This window comes from Xiphophorus hellerii, chromosome 3 (genome assembly GCF_003331165.1).
Source record: "Xiphophorus hellerii strain 12219 chromosome 3, Xiphophorus_hellerii-4.1, whole genome shotgun sequence".
NCBI classification, from domain to species: Eukaryota; Metazoa; Chordata; class Actinopteri; order Cyprinodontiformes; family Poeciliidae; genus Xiphophorus; species Xiphophorus hellerii.
Window position 1 is genome coordinate 29,385,853 of NC_045674.1, and position 21,692 is coordinate 29,407,544.

At 41.7% G+C, this 21,692-nt stretch overlaps 1 protein-coding gene across 1 annotated transcript; it reads left to right on the forward strand.

The window, feature by feature from the left end:
* Positions 1–797: 797 nt before the first annotated feature.
* Positions 798–17,775, forward strand: LOC116717508 (uncharacterized protein KIAA0754). Its single transcript, XM_032558953.1, has 4 exons — positions 798–1,196; positions 12,685–13,680; positions 16,104–16,169; positions 16,454–17,775. The coding sequence occupies exons 1-3, from the start codon at positions 1,109–1,111 to the stop codon at positions 16,163–16,165; spliced, it is 1,146 nt and encodes a 381-aa protein (XP_032414844.1). The 5' UTR covers positions 798–1,108; the 3' UTR covers positions 16,166–16,169; positions 16,454–17,775.
* The last annotated feature ends 3,917 nt before the right edge of the window (positions 17,776–21,692 follow it).

Below are 21,692 nucleotides of genomic sequence, written 5' to 3' on the forward strand. Positions count from 1 at the left end.
AACCTCCAGCCGCTTGTGGCAGGTGGCCGCTCGTACTGACCCAGCTCTGGTTCTGCTGGAAGTTTCTTCCTGTTAAGGGGGTAGTATTATGTAAAATCAACTTTTTTGACTGTTACATCTTGTTATAATGTTATTACCTCATTAATAACAAAAATGGAGTGCTGATTAGTTCATGCATGTCTGAAAATTTTTTTGAATCTCCCACAGCACTGCTGAACTCATTATAGAAGATTTTTGTTGTTTTCTCTCAGCGTTTACCAGTGAAACGCTTGTAAAAACGTCAAAGAGTTAATAGAGGAGCCATGTTGTGATGATTTCATGAAGGTGGACTGTCAGAAAGACCAGCAGATTTTAAAGAGACAGAGGCCCGATTTCAAGGTGTTAAATTACAAAGTAAAATTTCTTTTAAGTCATAGTTGATATATACAGTATCTTTATAATAAGTGAAGTTAACACAGTTACTTGACTCTGCTACAAAATGGCACTATGTGCCTGGAAAATACATAATATCGTCTCTTTAAAGAGGAGGTTTTTTCTCTCCACTGTCTGTGGAGGCGACACTTGTCGTGGAACGACGCCATATAAATGAAATGAACTGAATTCAATGTTAATCCACTCATTCACTTGTAAATTCAAATTTCTACTTTTATATTTGTTGCGTGTGCAGTTTGACACTTCACCACCAGGGGGTGGATCTGTGCCACACAGGCCTCAGAGGGGAGGACACTGTCCTCAGAAGTGTTTGCCTCCACCCCCTCCTCCTCCTCCACCCCCTCCTCCTCCTCCTGCTGCTGCTGCTGCATGGATAGTTCTACATTAGAGCTGGAGGTAGTTAGGGGAACACTCAGCGTTGCTGCCTGAACTGCTTTACTGCATCCAGGGAGCAGATTGTAAAAGTACAGGGGAGCATGAGTGATCCCACAGCATAGAGGAGATAATGGTTCCCATCTGCTTTGAGGACTTGTGGAGAGTTTAGATGCTCCTGTTAGCACAGAAAGACAGCATCGACCTTTAAGAAAGAAAGAAGGCAGGAAGCACTAAAACTTGTGGTCGCTTGTTCCTGAAGCAGCCTCCAGCTTTCTAGATTTGCCATATTTGGCTTCCAAGCATGGGCTGCTCATCATCCAGCGCACAGACAGTGGAGCAGGAGAAGAGACCAGGCACAAAGCCTGAGGCGAGCAGCGGAGACACAGCGGGTGAGTGAGGGCCATCTGAGTGAGGATTAAAAGTGCAATTTGCCCGTGTGTTTCTGCCCAATTTGTGTGTTTTGAAGTGTCGAGAGCAGCAAATGTTCTGTCAGAGTGCAGCTGCTTGTCTAACTCTCCTTCTGCCGCTCAGTCACATTTTGCTGGAGGCTGTTTGCAGCTGGCTGGTACACTCTGTGCTTTCACTCTCCTGCACAGATCAAATACTTATAAAAATAATAGGTGTCGAAATATTTCTGTTGTTCTCTTTAAATCCTACAAGTCATTACTGTTTGTTGGTCCTGATCCTCTCCTGTCCTGCTGGGCTACTGCTAAGAAGAGGAGTGTTAAAAACATTCAATGATTTATTGATGAAACCAGACCTGAGAGGAGGGTTTTTTAAACTCTATGGACATGTTGACTTCTCTCAGTCTCTTCCCATAAAGCAAACTGAGCATTTTATGTAGGACAATAACTCTGCATGAGAGCAGCTGGGAGTGTGTAGAGATCTATCTGCGGCCTGCGGCAACATTTGCAATCTAACCTGTTTGTTACCAATCTTCTGTAGTGATTCACGGACGTCGGATTGTTCTGGAGTGCAAAACTTTCAAAAACAAGTATTTACTGTACAACACACAAAAAAAGATATTTATAGACCATGAACTTTTTTTGCATTTTGTCCACTACAACCAGAAAAAAAAACCAGGTGCTTCATTTGGGACTTTGGATAGAACATAATCGCGAGTTTGAAGAAAAATAATGCATGATTGTTCTATTTCTTTTTAAAGAACAATAATCTGGAAGTGCGGTGTGCGTTAGTATTCTGTCTCTCTATGGCATCTGAAGAGGGACATTTTTGCACATCCTGCTTCACAAATCAGATGAACTTCAGTCATATTTGATGGTGAGAATCTCTGAACAGCAACATTCAAGTTTTGCCACAGATTCTTATTTGCATTTGAGTCTGTACTTTGACTGGACCACTCAAACACATGAATATGATTTGATACAAACTCTTACATTGTAGCTCTAGTCATATTCTAGAGTTTTTGTTATGCGAATCTTTACCCTGATCTCAAATCATCTTTCAAGTCAATAACTGACCAGATTTTTCTGTTCCTGCTCATGAGTTCCCACAGCATAATGCTGCCACCAACATGTTTCACCTTGATGATGATGTGTTGAAAGTTTTTTTTTTTGACCCTCATAAAAAAACAAAGCAATTGAAATGTTTTGGCCTACATAAAACTTCAGATATGCCCAGAGAATCTTCTTCCACATGTTTTTTATGTTCCCTACATTTATGTTCCCTACATGCTTTGTGGCAACCTGGAACTCAGATGTCTTATCACCTTCTGCCAACGACCATGACACGCTACTAAAAAGGTCAGATTTGTGGAGCCGTTTGATATGACCAAACACTCCACCTCATTCTAGCGCAACAACGTTTTTTTCCAAAAATGTGAGTTACTTTAAAACTGATGTGACAGACTGGCGACCTGTCCAGGGTGAAGAAAATGGATTGATGGATGGACTTTGAAACTGACGTTCGTAATTCCAATTCCCAAAGTCATGTGGTGAATGGAAGCTCAGCCTTCTGTGTTCTGTCTGTGTCTCTCTACATGTGTGACCTCCGTGTGCAGGCCTGAGCAGATACCCAGCAGAAGGTCTGACACAAGCTATTACTGTCTCCTCATTGTTCCAGACGATTCACTGCCACACGGACGTGCCATGCCAGGCACCGCTCCATGCACTCTGTGTCCCCCATCCTGGTTTGCACATGAGCAACAGAACGCTAGAGCGCTTGCTCATGTGGAACAAAAGTTAATTCAGATGTCTGGGGAAAGGAACAACTGTATATTTTAACCTGAAACGGACTCGCCGTCTCTGTGTTTGTGTTCTGCTTCGCTGACTGACTGTGGGATGCTTGTGTTACTGCGTTGTTGTTCCTGCCAGACAGCTTTTTCCACCTACAGAGAGAGAAACTCGGGTTCCCTTCCAGACTCTTCCGTCATCACCACTGAGACCATCGGTAATTGTCCGCTCAGCCCGGCCAGGCTACGTTAAATGCGGCCGAATGAGGGGAGGTTTTTATTCCTACAGCGTGCCGCCTGTCTGACACACCAGCTGGATGACATCCTGGCCCGTGCCGGTCCCATCCCCTGGTCTGGGCCCCTGCTTTGTGTCCCGTCCCCTCCTCCCCTCTCTTCCCTCCACAGCAGGCCAGCCATGGCGCTGTTTTGACTGAGATCTGTGTCATCTTTGGCTGCTAAATCCTGTTGAAACATGGTTCATCGATGCCTGGCATGGAGGCGCCGACCTCAACTCAAACAGTCGCTTCCCCACTTTTCAAAACTGAACACTGACTAGGCAGAATGGATTTACAATTTTATTGCAATATTTTGAAGTACTATTGCGATAATGATCAAAATTATGATGAAAAAAAGCGATTCATTACTTATTTTTTAGGTAGTCTAGCAGGACAGCAACTGCATGGCACATTGATCTGAAATAGGCTTCTTCACGACGCCACTTAAAGAGTGATTTCTGTCACTAAACTGCACAGTTACTGCATTCAATCCTGTTTTTGAATTGACATATAGTATTTATTGGTGCTCTCATGGAACAAAAGGTGGAGAAAATTGAAAAAAAAAAACATTTCTGATCATACTGTCAAGTTTTATTTAACATCAATAACTGAAATGTATCATGACAAAAATCAAAATTCTAAAAGTTTTTTTTTTTTTTTTTTACAATAAATGACGAATGATAAACAATAAGTGCCCACCCCCCAACTCTGGACCACTGCTCAAACTTCAGCTTATCAATCCTGTGATAGTGGGAAGGGAGGGGGGGAGAAGTAAATTTTTAATCATACCTTTGGAAATTATCTAAAGGACTGATGAAAGTCATAAGTATCTACGTTTCTGTTGACCATATAATTGTGCAAATTTTGAAAATAAATTTGCTTACTGAGGACTTGGCAATGGCAACATTTTTTTTTTTTTAAACTCTGTCTTTTGCTAAACAGATTTGTATCTAGTTTGAGGTTTTTTTTTTTTTGGCTGCATCGATCCTGGTTTATTTTTGCAAAAACTGCAATGGAAACGCTTTTTTGCGTCACACGAGTCACGTGAGCAACAGCCGACGTTACCACTGGCGCGAACTACAAAGAAGACGACAGGAAGTAATCGGACGGATCCCGCAAACAAACTTATTCAAGTGTGATTTTGATAGCGTTTCTTATGTAATTGTAACCAGGTGAACAAATGGGTACATGTCTAAACTGTATTTTGTAAACCCTGTTTTGCTTTGTTTCGCCAACTGGTTGCAATTCTTGTTTTTGCCAGCATGTGGTGCTGCTTTACAGAGAGGTCAAAAGATTTCAGGAAGTAGGAAAAAACCTCTTGTGTATATATCGTGGAAATCTGAGCAAAGCGGAAGAGAAGGACATTTTTGTGTGCCGAGACCTGGTGAAAAGGATGCCACCAATCCGAGAATCCAAGTATTCGGTAATGTCGAAGCTGAATTATCTTCTATGAACAAAGTTAAGGAGAGGATGTTAATGTTACGTTTTTTTGTTTGTCCTCTAGAAGTGCCACTGCCGTTTAATGCACTCTTTGTAATAGTTTAGCTTTGTATGTGAAGCTACGTTGCTACATGTGAGCCCGCCATTTTCAACGAAGCTGAGGCTTTATGTTGACAGAATACGGGTCATTTACGTTTGTTTCTTTGCAACCCAGAAAGAGAGAAAAGTGTTCTTTTTCCATAAAAAAAAAAAACAATAAAGGACCCATTTTATTTGAAGCTCCGTGTGCTGCATTACTCCCGGCTTCAAATATTGGTACCAGGAGTGGGGTCTCGTTTTTTTTTTAAATTATTTCTCTCGGTTCGGGCACGAATATGGCGGTGCAGCGTTAGCTTTGTTATACGGCAGTGGCGAAGAAGTGGCCTAAACCTGAGTGGACCTGGGTATCGCATCTGTGTGGCGGGATCCGTTTCGAGATCAGAGGAGGACGTTGCTGGACAGTCTGTGCTGGCGTGGTTGTGAGGGATTTCAGCCGAGGTGACCATCAGACCAGAACGCATTCCAGGCGGGAGAGAGCATCGCCCAGCAGCGGTCTAGGAGCAGCCCAGGAGCATCCGGTGGACTCGGGACTTCGACCAATTTATCCTTTGCTATTTACACTTCTATTGACTGTTCAGTAAACTGAAAAAAAAATAAAATAAAAAAAATCTGACCATGTCTGAACAAGATGAACACTTTGAGATGGATGAACAACAGTTAGTAGTGAATAATGATGAGGATAATGAACAGGATGGTGGACAGAACAATGAACAAAATGACACTGAACAAGCTGGAGTGTTACAACAATTAAGTGAGTTAGCCAGAAGACAAGAAGAAGTCATGACAGTCATATCATCACTAAATACTGAGCCTACCAGATCTTATGTCTATGTACCCAGAGAAAGGCACATTTCACCATTTAGTGGAGACATTGACAAGGATGGGAGGAGTGTAGATGAGTTTATTGAAGAAGTAGAAAGGGTTATTTCTGCTAGAAATCAATCTGCACCTGAACAATTTGATTTTGTGCTGTCACTGTTAAGAGGCTCAGCTCTGGAGGAGGTGCGTTTACGCAAAGCTGATGGTGATGTTGTAAAAGACCTGTTTGTCTACCTAAAAGATGCGTTTGGAGATAAACGTAGTGCTTCCCAACTTTTACAAAACTTCTACAACTGTAAACAGAAGGAGGGTGAAGACATACGTGACTTTTCACATTCATTATCTCAGGCTTTTAGTTTTGTACGGAAACAACATCCTAATTCCGTGGCTAATGAGAACGCAGTGTTAAGAGACCAGTTCATTGAGGGCATCAGAGACCTCTCACTGAGACGAGAACTCCGAAAATATGTAAGAGGAAAACCTGCATCTACTTTTGTAGAGGTGCGTGAGGAAGCTTACTTGTGGTCCTTAGACCAAGCCCCTAGCACAAAAATGGTTAGAAGTAAAGTGAAGACCTGCAGTAATGTTGCAGCAGAAGCACAGTGCTGTGCAGTTAAAGAGACAGGAAATCCAATGTATCTGGAGGATGTGATGAAAACTCTTAAAGAGCAAGACAAAGTCACTAACTAGACCTAATGAGAAGTCAGTATCAATTGATGACGTTCTTAAAGTGCTCACTGAGCAAGGGAAAGTGATAACAGAACTCACTAAAGCTGTAAAAGAGTTGACAATTCAGAGCAAAAACCCTAGTAGCCAGACACCATATCAGATCAAAACTGTTCCAAGATTTACCCCGGACGGTAAGCCGATATGCTTCAAGTGCCAAACTGCTGGTCATGTTGCCAAACAGTGTCCTCAGAAAAGACACAAAAACTCTGATGAGTCCCCTGTTTCCGGTCAGTCGGGAAACGAGAGACCCTGGTTGCAATGAGTCGGGTAATGCAGGGTCATGTCCTAGACTCACCTACACTAGAGATCACACGAGAACAAATCATTGAGCGTGCCATAGGAAAATGTCCAGTGGTTGATCTAAAACTTAATGGCAGGTCAGCTCATTGTTTACTGGACACTGGCAGCCAAGTCAGTACTATGACAGATGAGTTTTTCAGAAAATATATTGGTAATGATGAGAGCATGCTAGCTACAAATAGTTGGCTTAAAATAACTGCTGCAAATGGACTTGACATCCCTTACCAGGGATATATTGAACTGGAAGTTGAGACGATGAGTTTAAAGATCCCAAATTGTGGCTTCTTGGTCCTGAAACCTTCAGCGAATCCTGTTGTTTCTGAAGAATGCATAATTGGTATGAATGTTATTCACAGATGCAGACAGCTGGTGACAACAGAGTTTGACAACACTTTGGGCGGATCCTTAGACTCTGGGTGGAGGACAGCTTTTCAACAGGTACAGATCTGTTGCATTGAGAGAAAGGCGGTAGTTCGGGTTGCAGGCAGAAACAAAATACGTATCCCTGCATCCTCGGTGTCCACTGTGTTCGTAAAAGGTCACACTAAAACCTCAGATGCAGCCTCGCAGTTGATCATTGAACCAGTGACCACTCCTCTACCACCTGGATTAGCAGTTATCCCAACACTTGTCACGAGGACCAACCATGTTCTTCCGCTCCAGGTAGTTAATTTCTCTGCCGAGGAAGTGTGGTTGTGCCCCAGAACCCGGCTAGGCGTGATCTCAAAGGTTGAGCCTGTTGAGAGTGAGCAGACATGCCAAGTAAAGTTTCAACGCATCTCTGCCGATGTTGAACAGGTTTCAGTGGACTCTAACACAGTGCAAACTGACAGTAAGGTGCAAGCCATGTTGGAAAGACTTGACATGGGGGGCACAGAGGAAGAGCGTGTTGCTCTCTGTGCATTGCTGTCCCGTTACATTGATGTTTTTGCAGATGATGATGAGAATCTGGGTCACACAGATAAAGTGAAACATGAGATCAAGCTGGTGGATGACGTACCTGTCACACAGCCATATCGACGTATACCTCCTAACCAATACCAGGAAGTAAAAGAACATATCTCTAAACTTTTGAAAAAAGGAGTTATACAGGAAAGTGAAAGCGCTTACGCCTCACCAGTTGTGGTAGTCCGCAAAGGTGACGGCAGTATACGCTTATGTGTAGACTATCGAAAGCTAAATCTAAAAACGAAGAAAGACGCATTTCCATTGCCTCGTATTGATGAGAGTTTTGATGCGTTAAAAGGTGCCAAATACTTTTCCACAGTTGACCTTGCCAGTGGGTATCACCAAGTAGCCATGGATGATCGAGACAGACATAAGACTGCTTTCACCACGCCTTTTGGGCTGTTTGAGTATGTACGCATGCCCATGGGGGTGTGTAATGGGCCTGCAACATTTCAAAGGTTGATGCAAGCAACTATGAGCGATCTGATATTCGACATCATGTTAGTCTATCTGGATGACATTTTGGTGTACTCACCAAGCTTTGAGTCTCATTTGGAACGACTAGACCTAGTTTTTAAACGTTTGAGAGACGCAGGATTAAAAGTGAAGTGGGAAAAATGTCACTTTTTGCAGAAGGAAGTAAAATTCCTTGGACATCAAATTTCAGCAGAGGGTATCGCAACTGATCCCTCCAAGGTCGCAGCAGTCAAGGATTGGCCTGTGCCTGGCACTGTTAAGGAACTCCAGTCATTTCTAGGCCTAAGTAGCTACTACAGAAGGTATGTTGAGGGCTTTTCAAAAATCGCCGCCCCACTACATGACCTTGTGAATCAGTGCCGAGGAGCTGCTACTACAGCCAAAGCTAGTCAAAAACTGAGTGCATTGTGGGATACCAACAGTCAGATTGCATTTGACACATTGAAAGAAAAGCTTGTGACTGCTCCCGTTCTGGGTTATGCAGATTTCACTTGTCCTTTCATTTTGGAAACTGATGCTAGTGGTCAGGGTTTAGGAGCTGTCTTGTGTCAGCAGCAAGGTGACAAAAAACGGGTCATTGCATATGCAAGTAGACGGCTGAGAAATGCAGAGCGAAATGACAAAAACTATAGCAGCATGAAACTTGAGCTGCTCGCGCTTAAATGGGCAATAGTGGAAAAGTTTCGGGGTTATTTGCTGGGTTCTAAATTCACTGTGATATCAGACAATAATCCCTTATGTCATCTAAAAAGTGCAAAACTTGGGGCTATTGAACAGAGATGGGTAGCGCAGTTAGCTGCTTTCGACTTTGACGTGCAGTACCGACCTGGTCGGTGCAACTCAGCCGCTGATGCACTGTCACGACACCCGTTAGCAGGGGAGCCAGAACCAAATGATGATGAGGAGTTTGATGATTGCGTTGCAATTTGCAATTTGATTTGTAGAGGCACTGTCCTTGAGCCTGAGCTGGTTACAGCTGGGGTCAAGTGTTGTCAACTAAACCAGATCAGGGCTGCAGAACCTGAAAAGTTCGAGTCACATGCTAAAGAGGCTACACCAACTCTTCCAGGTTATTCCAAGGAAGAGCTGCGGACATTTCAATGTCAAGATCCAGTGATTAGTGTTTTAAAACAGTTTTTGGATCAAGGCAGCCCACCAAGTTCACAAGAAAGGAAGAATCTTCCTGTTGCTGCTAAATCATTGTTGAAACAATGGAAACACATTAAGATGCGTGATGGATTGGTGTACAGAGTGGTGAGGGATGATCATGTTGGAGAGTACTTTCAGTTGCTTGTTCCAGGTTGTTTACAACCAGCTGTCATGAGGAGTGTCCATGACTCTATGGGACATCAGGGAATAGAGAGGACATTACAGTTGTTGAGACAGAGAGCATTCTGGGTAGGGATGCACAAAGATGTTGAGCGATGGGTCAAGAATTGCGAACGTTGTATTCTCACAAAAATGCCCAACCCAAAGATTCACCCTCCAATGAAATCCTTTTTGGCAACACGACCTTTAGAAGTTGTGGCAGTAGATTTCACGCTCCTTGAACCAGCTTCAGACGGCCGTGAGAACGTACTAGTCATTACCGATGTGTTTACAAAGTTCACTCAGGCGTTTCCTACACGTGACCAAAAAGCAGAGACCACAGCTAAAGTCCTCTTAAAGGAGTGGTTTATGAAGTACGGTGTACCTGAACGTCTCCACTCAGATCAGGGCCGTAACTTTGAATCAGAAGTTATTGCTGAACTTTGCAGAATGTATGGTGTGAAAAAAACGCGTACAACACCCCATCATCCGACAGGGAATGCACAGTGTGAGCGTTTTAACCGCACTCTGCATGAACTGTTGCGCACACTTCCACCTGACAAAAAGAAGCGTTGGCCTGAACATTTACCTGAGCTGGTTTACGCGTATAATGTTACTCCACACGCGACTACAGGATATTCCCCTTACTTCTTGCTCTATGGGGTTGATCCACATCTTCCTGTTGATGCATTGCTTGCAAATGAAAGTCACCATGATAAAAATCTTGATTGGCTTGCTGTGCACCAGCAAAGACTCAAAGAGGCACATGCAAAAGCAAAAGAGTATGCAGAGCAGAAAGCAGCAAAACGCATTGCTCGGCAAAGTCCCAAAGTGTACTGTCCTTCAATTGAGGTTGGAGAGTATGTTTACCTGAGACACAGACCAGCTGGTCGTAACAAAATTCAGGATGCATGGAGTCCAGTTGTTTACCAACTTATAGACATGGTAGGCACAACTTGCACAGTACAACCTGTAGAGGGAGGACCTACAAAAACGATTAATAGGGCTGACATCAGGTCATGTGTTAATCTGCCAGACACAACCCAGAGACACGTTGAAAACACTGTAATCAAACAGACGAACACTACTGAACCACACACTGACTCATGTGATGAGTATGATGGGGGTATAGTCATTGAAGAAGTTTCTTTTGACTTGACTCCTTGTTCAGGTGTAGAAAACTGTCCTATTGGTGAAAGTGTTCAGAAGCGAGCAGAGACTCAGTTGATTTCAGAACGTGAACCTCCTGTCATCGAACAGGTGGAGACGGAACATGTTGACAATGAAACATGCAATATTGACCAACCGGGTGAGATACCAGTATCTCCTCCTTGTGTTAGACAAGCTCCCATACCTGCTCCACGCAGGAGTAAAAGAGTGAATGCAGGGAAACACTCAAACCCGCATCATGAACCTAGGTCAGTGTTGGAGCCAGAACTAAACTCATCAATGGTTTCACAGATTATTGCAAGCTTAGGTTCTGTGTTTTTCAGAGAAGCTTTAAAAGAAGTAAAAAACAGTTACTTTGTCACCGAGGACGATGACGGTTAAGCAGGGGAGAATGTAACCAGGTGAACAAATGGGTACATGTCTAAACTGTATTTTGTAAACCCTGTTTTGCTTTGTTTCGCCAACTGGTTGCAATTCTTGTTTTTGCCAGCATGTGGTGCTGCTTTACAGAGAGGTCAAAAGATTTCAGGAAGTAGGAAAAAACCTCTTGTGTATATATCGTGGAAATCTGAGCAAAGCGGAAGAGAAGGACATTTTTGTGTGCCGAGACCTGGTGAAAAGGATGCCACCAATCCGAGAATCCAAGTATTCGGTAATGTCGAAGCTGAATTATCTTCTATGAACAAAGTTAAGGAGAGGATGTTAATGTTACGTTTTTTTGTTTGTCCTCTAGAAGTGCCACTGCCGTTTAATGCACTCTTTGTAATAGTTTAGCTTTGTATGTGAAGCTACGTTGCTACATGTGAGCCCGCCATTTTCAACGAAGCTGAGGCTTTATGTTGACAGAATACGGGTCATTTACGTTTGTTTCTTTGCAACCCAGAAAGAGAGAAAAGTGTTCTTTTTCCATAAAAAAAAAAACAATAAAGGACCCATTTTATTTGAAGCTCCGTGTGCTGCATTACTCCCGGCTTCATAATGGAAACACTGCGTTGTTTTTTCAACATTAGCAGAATACAGCGTTTTGCACACACTCATAATGGAAACGCAGCTAACGATCGCAGAGTGCATGTAAAGATTAATTGTGAAAAGGAAGAGCAAAGGAATTTGTGTTACTTAATTGCTGTAATTTTCCCACTGGCTCATTTTCACACAGTCTGTCAAGCCCACACATTCCCTTCCACCCATCACTCTGATCTCTGCTTAGTGCTTCCGACAGACAAATAAGATCAGAAAGCTGAAGCATCAGAGCCATCCACCCGTATCGCTCCGGTCCAGCTCGTCTGGGAGCGATGTCCACACTGACTGCGACCAATCAAAAGCTTCCATCGTTACGTTGGGATTCTGACTATTGACATAACTGAGGATTCTCCTGTAATATAACTTTATTACTTCCATACACAAGTGCATTTTGTTTGCATGTGCGGAGACCCAACTGACCGTAAAAAGCGGAGAGGATCATTTCCTCAGAATGCTCGTCCTCAGGGCTTCAGTAAATCTTATTTTCAAGTAAGGAAATGAAAGGAGGCCGTTTGTGTCCTTTATTGTTTTTCCTGTCTCCTACATTCTGTGTTCACTGAAGCTTTATATAATTTCCCTCAAAAATGTCTAATTCTCTCACATACCATGTTATATACCGAAAGACAATAGAAGCACACCTGACAAAATGATGAAGTTAAGATATTTATTCACTTTAAAGTTGATTCACAAATATTATTTTATGTGTATAAAACAGGTTGACAGGACAGCTGGGATTTTCACCACTGAGATCATTGTCTCTGTTTTAGTCTTATCATCTTTGTCCAAAATGTGCATTCACTTCACTATAACTTATGCTTTTGCAAACGAGGGCCTGGCCCCTGACAGAAATGTGACTGATGCAAAGTCTGAGAATTCATCTGAGAACTTTATAATATCACAGTCAACAGGAGTTAGTCAAAGGTTCTGCCTTTAAATCCAAGGCAGTAAATCTTATGAGGAGAAGAATGTGGCTCATTCTTTTATTCCCTGACTTTTGTCATTGCTATGTCAGAGTTACAGACAAATATGTCACTGACAACTGGTGGTCTAGTTGCAAGTTGCTAATCTTTTATTTTCCATCATTTTTTTTTGTCTTCATAGCAATCAGAAACGGCATCATCGCAGAAGATGTACAGACCATTGAGGACCAGATGCAGCTGCCTGTGCAGACCGCCTCACCAGACGATGCTGAAGCGGGACCTGAAGACGAGACGGAGGCCGTGCTGGAGGCCGTGGAGGCCCAGGAGGATCTCGGGTCTGGGGAAGATCTCCTAGTAGTTCCTGAGCCACCTGCAGCTGGTGAGGAGCTGGCACCACAGCCTGCAGTAGAAGAAGAAGTTGCTGTCACAGTAACTGAGGTATTGTCCCCAGTGGAGGAAGCACTTCCTGTAGAAACTGTATCAGCAGAAGCCCCTTCTGAAGTCAAAGCAGTTGAGGCCCTGGAGGAGACCCCTGAAGCTCAACCTGTTGAAGCTGTGCAGACAGAGGTCCCTGTTCTTGTTGAGGAAGAAGTTCCAGTATCGGTTGTAGAGGAGCCAGCAGGGACCGCCGGCGTTCTGGAAGAGGGAGTGGCTGAAGACGCCTCCAAAGCAGCAACTGAAGATGCTAACCCTGTCCAGGACGAAGCCCCACCCGGCAGTACCTCACCAGAAACTGACTCAGAGACTCCTGCAGCAGCTGAAGCTTCAACAGCAACCACAGATTCAGTAGGCAACGAAGCTGCAGCCCCAACCGAACCCTCAGAGCCTGCAGATGCTGTAATAGACACAACTATTGCTGCAGCGAGTATTCCAGAGATGCCTCCGGTAACTGCTGCTCAAGCTGAGCCTCACTCTGCCACCAATGAGGAGACGGAGGTTTCCACAGTCTCCTCTGATGTTACTCCCTCACCAGACGAGGCATCCGGTCCTGTAGGGGTTTCAGTCCCGGAGCCAGCCGAGGGTTCTGAAGCTCCACCAGTCGCGATGAATCCAGAGTCCAGTACGGAGACTGGAGTCACAACAGAAGTTCCTGAGGGGAAGCCCAGCGTGACGCAAACTGAAGCCCCCGCCGATCCAGAACCTGCAACTGAGCCGGTTCCTGAAACATCACCAGAGGGTATGACATACCAACACCTTATAGACACAAGCTGTGTTTCTATTACAAATGTGCACAAAACCTTCTCAATATTCCGCTAATAATGTTGGAAAAACACAATTTTTGCAATTGCTGCGTTTCCATTAAACAAGAAACACAGTTAAAGTCATACATGACTAAGTTTGTTCAGGCAATAAGTCATTCAAACACATGCCACGCCTTCATCCTCTAACTACTTCATGTTGTCTTCTTCTTTGTGGTTTGCGCCATCGGCAACATCTTGCACCACCTTGGAGGATGAAACTCTTCCTCAGACCAAACACCTGCTAGAGCTGTGCATCAGCTGAGCTCATTAAATGAGCTGCTTCTCATTGCAATGCTGGTAAAAAACGTTGTTAGACACTTATGTGTTTTTGTGTAATGACAGTAAAACAAGTCTAAATCCAGAGGAGCCATGTTGTGATGACTTCCTGAAGACGGAGTTATTAAAGAATCGGGGTTCCAATTTCAAGGCCTTAAATTACTAAGTCAAATTTCTTTCAAGTCATATTTGATATATTTATACACAGCATTTTATAACAACTGAATGTAGCGTTATTGTGATATAAAGGGGCACTACAGTATGTGCCTGTAAAACACATAATACTACCCCCTCTAAGTTCATGATGGATGCCTCTGTTCTCCAGAATCTGGCAGTTTTATTTTGCTCCATGATTAATGAAACGACACACACACCATGTCGACAGAACTGTCACACTGACAGACTCTTCAGGGAGTCACGTTGATTCAGAAGACAGTTTTCAGGCAGAGGTCATTTGTAGGAAGACTCCGACTGGAATGGAATGTGACAGAAATGCGAGCGAGTGTTTGGCTCGACGCGTGTGCAAACACGCAGAAACGGTTTGGAGGCGGAGCAGCAGGTGAGGAGAGGTAGACTCGGTGGAGTGGATGAAATCTTGTTGACATGCAGAGAAGCATTGAATGTTCCTTCATATGGCCGATCGCTTCAGTCATTGCAGTGGTGCAGGTGAAGCCGGAGCTGAAGTAGCTTTACATGACTCCTTCACATGCAGCTGGCAACCCTGAGATGTCAGTGAGCGATTCAGCTGCATGTGCTGAGACGGCTGAATGGGATATTGTTGGACCTTAATGTCTAACAAGTGACATGAGCAGAGACATGAATGCTTCTCTTCTGCATGTTGATGTTGTATTATGAACATGTTGTCAGCACAACAGCTCCAGTCAGACAGTCCTCTCTCATTGTGTCCCATTGTGAGCCGCCAGCAGACTTATCATGGCCCGCCGCTTCTGATTAAATACAGAACTGTCTGTGGCCTTTGCTGAGGTTTGGTGGAAAACTCCATTAAGATGAGCTAATTTAAAGTTTCTATTTTATTTTATTTTATTTTTTTCAAATGATTGAACCAGATACTTTGGTTTAGTTTACATTATTTCAGGTCATTTCATGTTAACATTTTTTTTTTCTATTTGTTAAAATAATGAGTCATTTAAAAATATATATGTATTTTCAGAGGGGCAGCATTATGTATTTTTCAGACAGAATGATATTTTAAAGCACAAACAAACACCAAATTTAGCTTCAACTGTTATAAAAAATCAAACATATCTTAAAAGAAATTTGACTTCACAATTAGACTCTGTCTCTTTAAAAAGCTCCTGCTGTTTCTGAGACTCCGCCTTCAGAAGGCCATCACAACAAGGTTCCTCCATTACGCATTTAGCATGTTTTTTAGGAGCACTGCACTGAGAAGCAGCTCATGTAATGAGCTCAGTAAATGTTTAGCTCCATCAGGTGTTTGCTAATTGCTGATGGCTAGTCTGAAGGAGCTCAGTGGAGAGTTGAGGGGGTAGGCGTGCTCTGTGAAGTGTAAATATACTTCTTAGTTTAAAGCAAGATGAATCAATCTTTAAAAAGAAATGTCTCATTATTCTGACAGTTTGGACCTAGAAATAAAAACAGGAAATGTGTTAGCTGACTTGATGTTAGACAGTGGGAGAAAAATCACAGTATCTTTTCTTGCAGTGTGTGTAAATACAGTATCACTTAAACTTTACACTTCTTGTCTCACTCTTTACACTGCAAACAGTTCGTACTTTTAGGGGGTAAACAGTCTGTAGCATTGTGAAAAACTCAAGTGGAATGGAAGAAAGCATTAATTACAATACGTTTACAAGACTTTATCTAGATGCTCTGTGTGTGGGGGGGAGGCGTGTGCGTGAGTGTGTGTTGGAATAAATCAGCAGTGGTGAAGTTAAAGAAGCTCAGATGTAGATATGAGTAACTATTAGCTCGTCAGTTCACCCGCGGCGGCTGTGTGTAACATGGTAAAGGTAAAATCATGTCAAACAAGCTCTGAGCCACTGGTATGATAATGACATTCCTGTGTGTGTCTCTTTGTGTGTGTGCGTGCGTGTGTATGCAGTGTCATCTGTAAATGAGGCCTCTAAGGATAAAGAAGAAGAAATAGCCAAAAAGCAAGATTAAGATGGTAAGAACCAAGACATAAAATATTGTTTTTTTTTATATCTAGAACAAACTCTGCAGAATGAAACTGACTGACTCATGTAAATACATTTAAATGCAGTAGGACATCTTCAGAGTACTGCACTATAATCTCATGGTGCATATTGTTCTTTATTCTGTCCCTGAAAGCATAAAAGCATTTTGTTGCATGTAAACTTATTGCTTGAATTGAGAGTAAATATGAAGTATAATGATACAAATTAACTCTAAATATTGTACAATTTTACTTCGCTTCTGTTTCTTTCACAGATCAGAGATTCACCAAGTAACGAAGCCACAAAGTGACGGGTGAAGACCAGAGGAGGAAAAAAACGTGAAGAAAAAACAAAAAAAGTCTAACTTCTATTTTTGTCTCATCAACACCAAACTGCACAATACATTTATGATTATTGAATCAATACATTTTCCTTCAGGATAAATGAGGATTTCCTCCGTGTTTATATTTAAGCATTTACCGCGACGGAGAGAATGAGTTTTTCTACTTAGACCACAAAGTGCCTGGAGCCACATGTTTTCTCAGGCACTAAAATATGCAACAAAAACACTTAGGTGGCGAGGAGTGTGAGGGTGCAATGCTACACGGGATCTCTTGGTAATGAGGTAGGCAACTGTAGGCTTGAAGTATTTAAAAAGTATGAAGGATGCTGGCATCACATCCTTCGTTACAGCTTTCTGAGGGAAACAAGCCAAATTTCACTGTGAATACAAAAACAAATGCTCAAAGACGTGGAGGAACAGAACTGTCTCACCAAGCAGGGTCGCAACTAGCTAAGGGTCGGTGCTTTGACAGCGGCTGTGTTTCCATTAGAATTGTGTGCAAAATGTTTGTCGATATTCTGTTCATGTAAAACCCCCCACTATTTCGCAATTGTGGTGGTTTTATGACATGAAAAGCACAATTAAAATCAAATGTGACTAAGGTTGTTCACACTATAATGTTATTAAAAAAAAATGCCACGCCACCATCATCCAACCACTACCTGTCGTTTTGTCATTTCCGCCAGTAGCAACATCTGGTTGTTGATCATTTGTGTGATGCAAAAAAAGAAAAAAGTGCTTCCTTTGCAGTTTTGCAAAATATAATACTTTTGATTGACATTTTTCAAAATTGACTTTCCCATTAAGCAAATTTATTTATTGCGCAATTTTAACTTTAATGGAAACGCAGCTGGTATCATGCTACTTGCACAAAATGCTAAGCAAAAATGTACGTGATCTAATTGCTTGGATTTTTAACAGAAATTCACAGTTTATTCCTGCGGCTACATTAACAATTTTCACATTGTACTCTATCTTTTGCTCTTTGTAGATTAACATGAGCTGATGCTATCTGGTTATTTGTTCTGGTTTGGCTGATTAACACACCTACCACTCCTGGCTATCAAACGACTTTGATAGGATTGATGGATGGAGGTCCTTTAGGTTTTTTAGGATCAGGACTTCTAAGTATTCACATTTGTGTCTCTTGTACGAAAAGGCAAAGGTGTCTGGAAATTCTTGGAGCCAGCTGACCTGCAGTGAGCAGAAAAAAAAAACAAGAGAGGGGCAATGCTGTGTTTCTCTTCGACAGAGAAAAACTCGGTCACTTTGAAACAAATGACACCATGTAATGTTTGTACCAGTAACCGGCCCTTGCCTCACCTCAACACTAACAAAACAAATCCTTGGAGATTCTGTTATTGCACACCAGGCTTTGAGATTTTGGCGGAAATAAATCAGGAAGCATGTTTGCATGTAGCAAGTTTTATCAATAGTAACGGCATGTTTTAAGTAACACTGTGCACAGCTCACATGGAAACACTGTAGCAAAGAACTTTCTTCATCTGCAGGTTGAGGATGAAGACGACCGAGTGCTGACGTGTTATTGTAAAGCCCTCTTGTTCAGCTCCAGTGTGGCTGTTAGCTGTTGCTTGGCAGTAAAAGTCTTTTCAGCAGACATTTACACCGTGTTCCAAATTATTATGCAAATTGGATTTAAGTGTCATAAAGATTAAAGATTAATTTTTTTTGTTGTGCTATTAAATTTATAGATGGTATTGTGTGTCAGGGCTCTTTGAATCACTATAATTAATTTCAGAGAGCTGAGTTGATTAGTTTGTTTAATGAGCTCAATTAAAGGAAATCTACTTAAGAAGGATGTTCCACATTATTAAGCAGGCTACAGGTTTCAAGCAAGATCGGAAAAAGAAAGGATCTCTCTGCTGACAAAAATCATCAGATAGTGTAGTGCCGTAAGACAAGGTATGAAAACATTAGATATTTAACAAAAACTGAAGCGATATCATCGTACTGTGAAGAGATATGTGGCTGATTCCGAGTAAAGATGGGTTTGTACAGATAAACGCATAATGAGGAAGGTTTCTGTTAGACAAATTCATCGGATTAAGAGAGCAGCTGTTAAAATGCCCTTACAAAGCAGCAAACAGTTATTTGAAGCTGCTGGAGCCTCTGGAACCTCAAGGTGGAGGATCCTCCAGAGGCTTGAGGTGCATGAAGCTACTATTGGGCCCCTAACCAGAGCTCACAAGCAGAAACGGTCTCAGTGGGTCCATCCGATCATGAAGATTAATTTTCAAACAGACTTGTTCACTGATGACTGCTGTCCAATCCTGGATGGTCCAGATGGATGCAGTAGTGGATTGGTGGTGGATGGTCACCACGTCCCAACACGGCTGTGACGTCAGCAAGGAGCTGGTGGAGTCATTTATTGGGCCGAAATCATGGGGAGAGAATCATTGGTCGACTCCTTCAGAGTCCTGAAGGTGTGAAAATGATCTCAGCAAAGTCTTTCTGACTGATCCTTTGGAGTTTCCTCAAGCAGAAGATCTGAGGATGGAATGCAGTTCATATCAAACCAGCAGCTCTGGGAAGGTTTTCTGACATCCTGCAAAGATTCAAGCAGAAACTTTCCACAAACTCACAAGTTCAATGGATCAAGAATTGTGCTGTGATATCAAAGAAGGTCCTATATTAACATGTAACTTGGTCTGTTAAGATGTTTCTGATTGAAACAGCTTTTGATTTTAGTACATGTGACCACTTAATGCTGCACATTCAAAGAATGATTGTTTGCAGTTCTTTATAATCCATAAAATGTTTAGAAAATCTGCTGTGCATAATAATTTGGAACAGTGCATTTTGAGTTCTTTATTTTTGAAAAAAAAAACTGTTCTCATGGGGAGCTTTGTTCAGTAAAATTAGATTTATACTGTAATAGTTCATGACTTGAAAATTATACTGACCATCATCTGCATTGACCATTTAAGAAAATCTGAGAAAATATGACTTGCATAATAATTTGGAACACGGTGTAAAGGTACTACTATGGGACTCTGATGTCATAATCTTGTATTTTTTAGTAAGAGTGACTCACCTGCTTGTGTAGCGCAGTCAGAAACCACAGCATTCTATTGAGCGTTCTACTTTTTTTGTGTTTATATATGTATGTATGTCTGGAAATACATTTGTTTGGTTGTTGTTTAATTTCTTTCCCTGGAATCAGCCGCTTCCTGTTTTTTGTCTAGGATTCTGCTAACTAGTTAGTGTACAGAATAAACTTTCCCTTACTAAAGAGATGCTTTTTGTTGCTGGAGTTGAATCTATATTTTCAACAGCAGATGTCGCAGCTGTAAGTATGCACTACCATGACAAGCAGAGGCAATGTTACAGTGTGTTGCAGAACTTTTTAAAAACTTTGTAATATTACAATTACAAAGTAATATTACATCTATGGTAATATTTATGGTGATTCTGTGTAGCAGACCAATAACTAGAAGGGCAGGATAGTGAAGCAGAAAGAAAACGCTACATGGTTTTCAGGTCTTGAAAAAAACTAAGCAAAGTTAAAAAAAAAAACTGTGTGGTGTAATCAGTTGCAACTTTCAGGTGTCACTGAGTTAGTAAAATACTACACTGTAAAAAACTGTATTTTATTTACGGTAAAATACTGGCAGCTGTGGTATTTTACTGTAACTAGACTTTTTTTTTTACAGTGCATGAAAATTAATATTAGTAAAAAGTAGTGGCAAAATAGTAGAAATAGTAAAGCAAAAGTAAATGTAAAAGTAAAATACAACGGAATATTAGGGCCTTACTAAGAAACAATAACAAATTGCAAAAATAAAGAAGAAGTTGTCCAGGTTTAGATGCGACCAAAATGGAAGTTTTGACCTACTTTCATTACATACTCCGCAAGAACAAAGAAATCTGTTCTCTGTCCCACTCCTGTAAGAACAAGATGATGTCAGTCTGTCCTTACAGCCTTGGTTTGCAGCTTGTTCTTGACGCTTACTCTGGGCAGATCTTCTTTGGTGAAATATGAGGTGGCTGTGCTGGTGTGGGAGAGACCTATGAAGAGACTTCCTGTGATTCCTTTGTTCTTGGGAAGTTTAAAATGTCCTTGATAGCTAGAACTTTGTTCTCAAAACCTTGAGTAAAAAGAGTTCTTGTTCTGTTGCTTTAAAATTTATAGACAACTAATACTGCGTGTAGACTAAACAACCAGACAGAAAGACGAAAACTTTTAAAATCTGACAAAGTAATGGAATAATACTTGGTGAGTTATCACTCTTATATTTAACTCAGATTCTGATTAACAAATTATGAAGATTCCCAAGATCCACAGACAAAGGTAGCATGTACTAGTGTAAACACAGGAAAACAAACTTTTTTCCGGTGATGTTGTTTTTATATATTCATATATTGCTTGTCGCTATGGTTTCTTGGTTCTCTTTTTTTCCTCTCTTTTATGCAGGAGTAGAAGCAGATTTCTAGGGTGTTGTATGTGCTCCATTCCTCTTTCTCCTTTTCCTTTAAACATTTTTCTCATTTCTTTCCCCCTTTTTTTTTCCATCTCTGTGTCCATTACATTTAGCGAAAGACATAAAGCTCCAGTTGTGAAATTAAACCAGTTGGACTTCTCCTTGGCACTCAGACAACAACTCTGAATGCCACACTGCTGGACAGGCTATGTGTAAAGCTAATAATAATAATAATTAAAAAATTAACTTTTTGTGGTCCTGCTGTCTTATTCATCGTGAACCACACACTTGGGTGGTCAGATGAGGCCATCGACACACATCCGCTGGTGGAGAATAAGAACACAACGTAAGCAAACGTGATCACAAACATGTGTAATTGTAAATATATATATAAAATTTCATGACGTAGAACAGTTAAGGAGCGTTTATTTCTGAGTTATATGTGAACATCAATAATGAATGAGGATATACATTATGCCATGGGTAAAACTGGTGACAATGAAGGGCGGTGGTGAAATTCAAGCCACAGACAAGGTTAGATGCTTAACAACTATTGTAAGTGAAAGTTGATCCGTAGGAACTGAAGATCCAGTGTTGTCTCTAAACACGGCGTCTCATCAATGTTAATGAGGTGAAAGTGCTTCAAGCTTGGGTGATGCTAGACTGTGAGGCAGCGACATCATGAAAACAGAAACAAATCACTTACTGGCCTTTTATTAGACTAATAC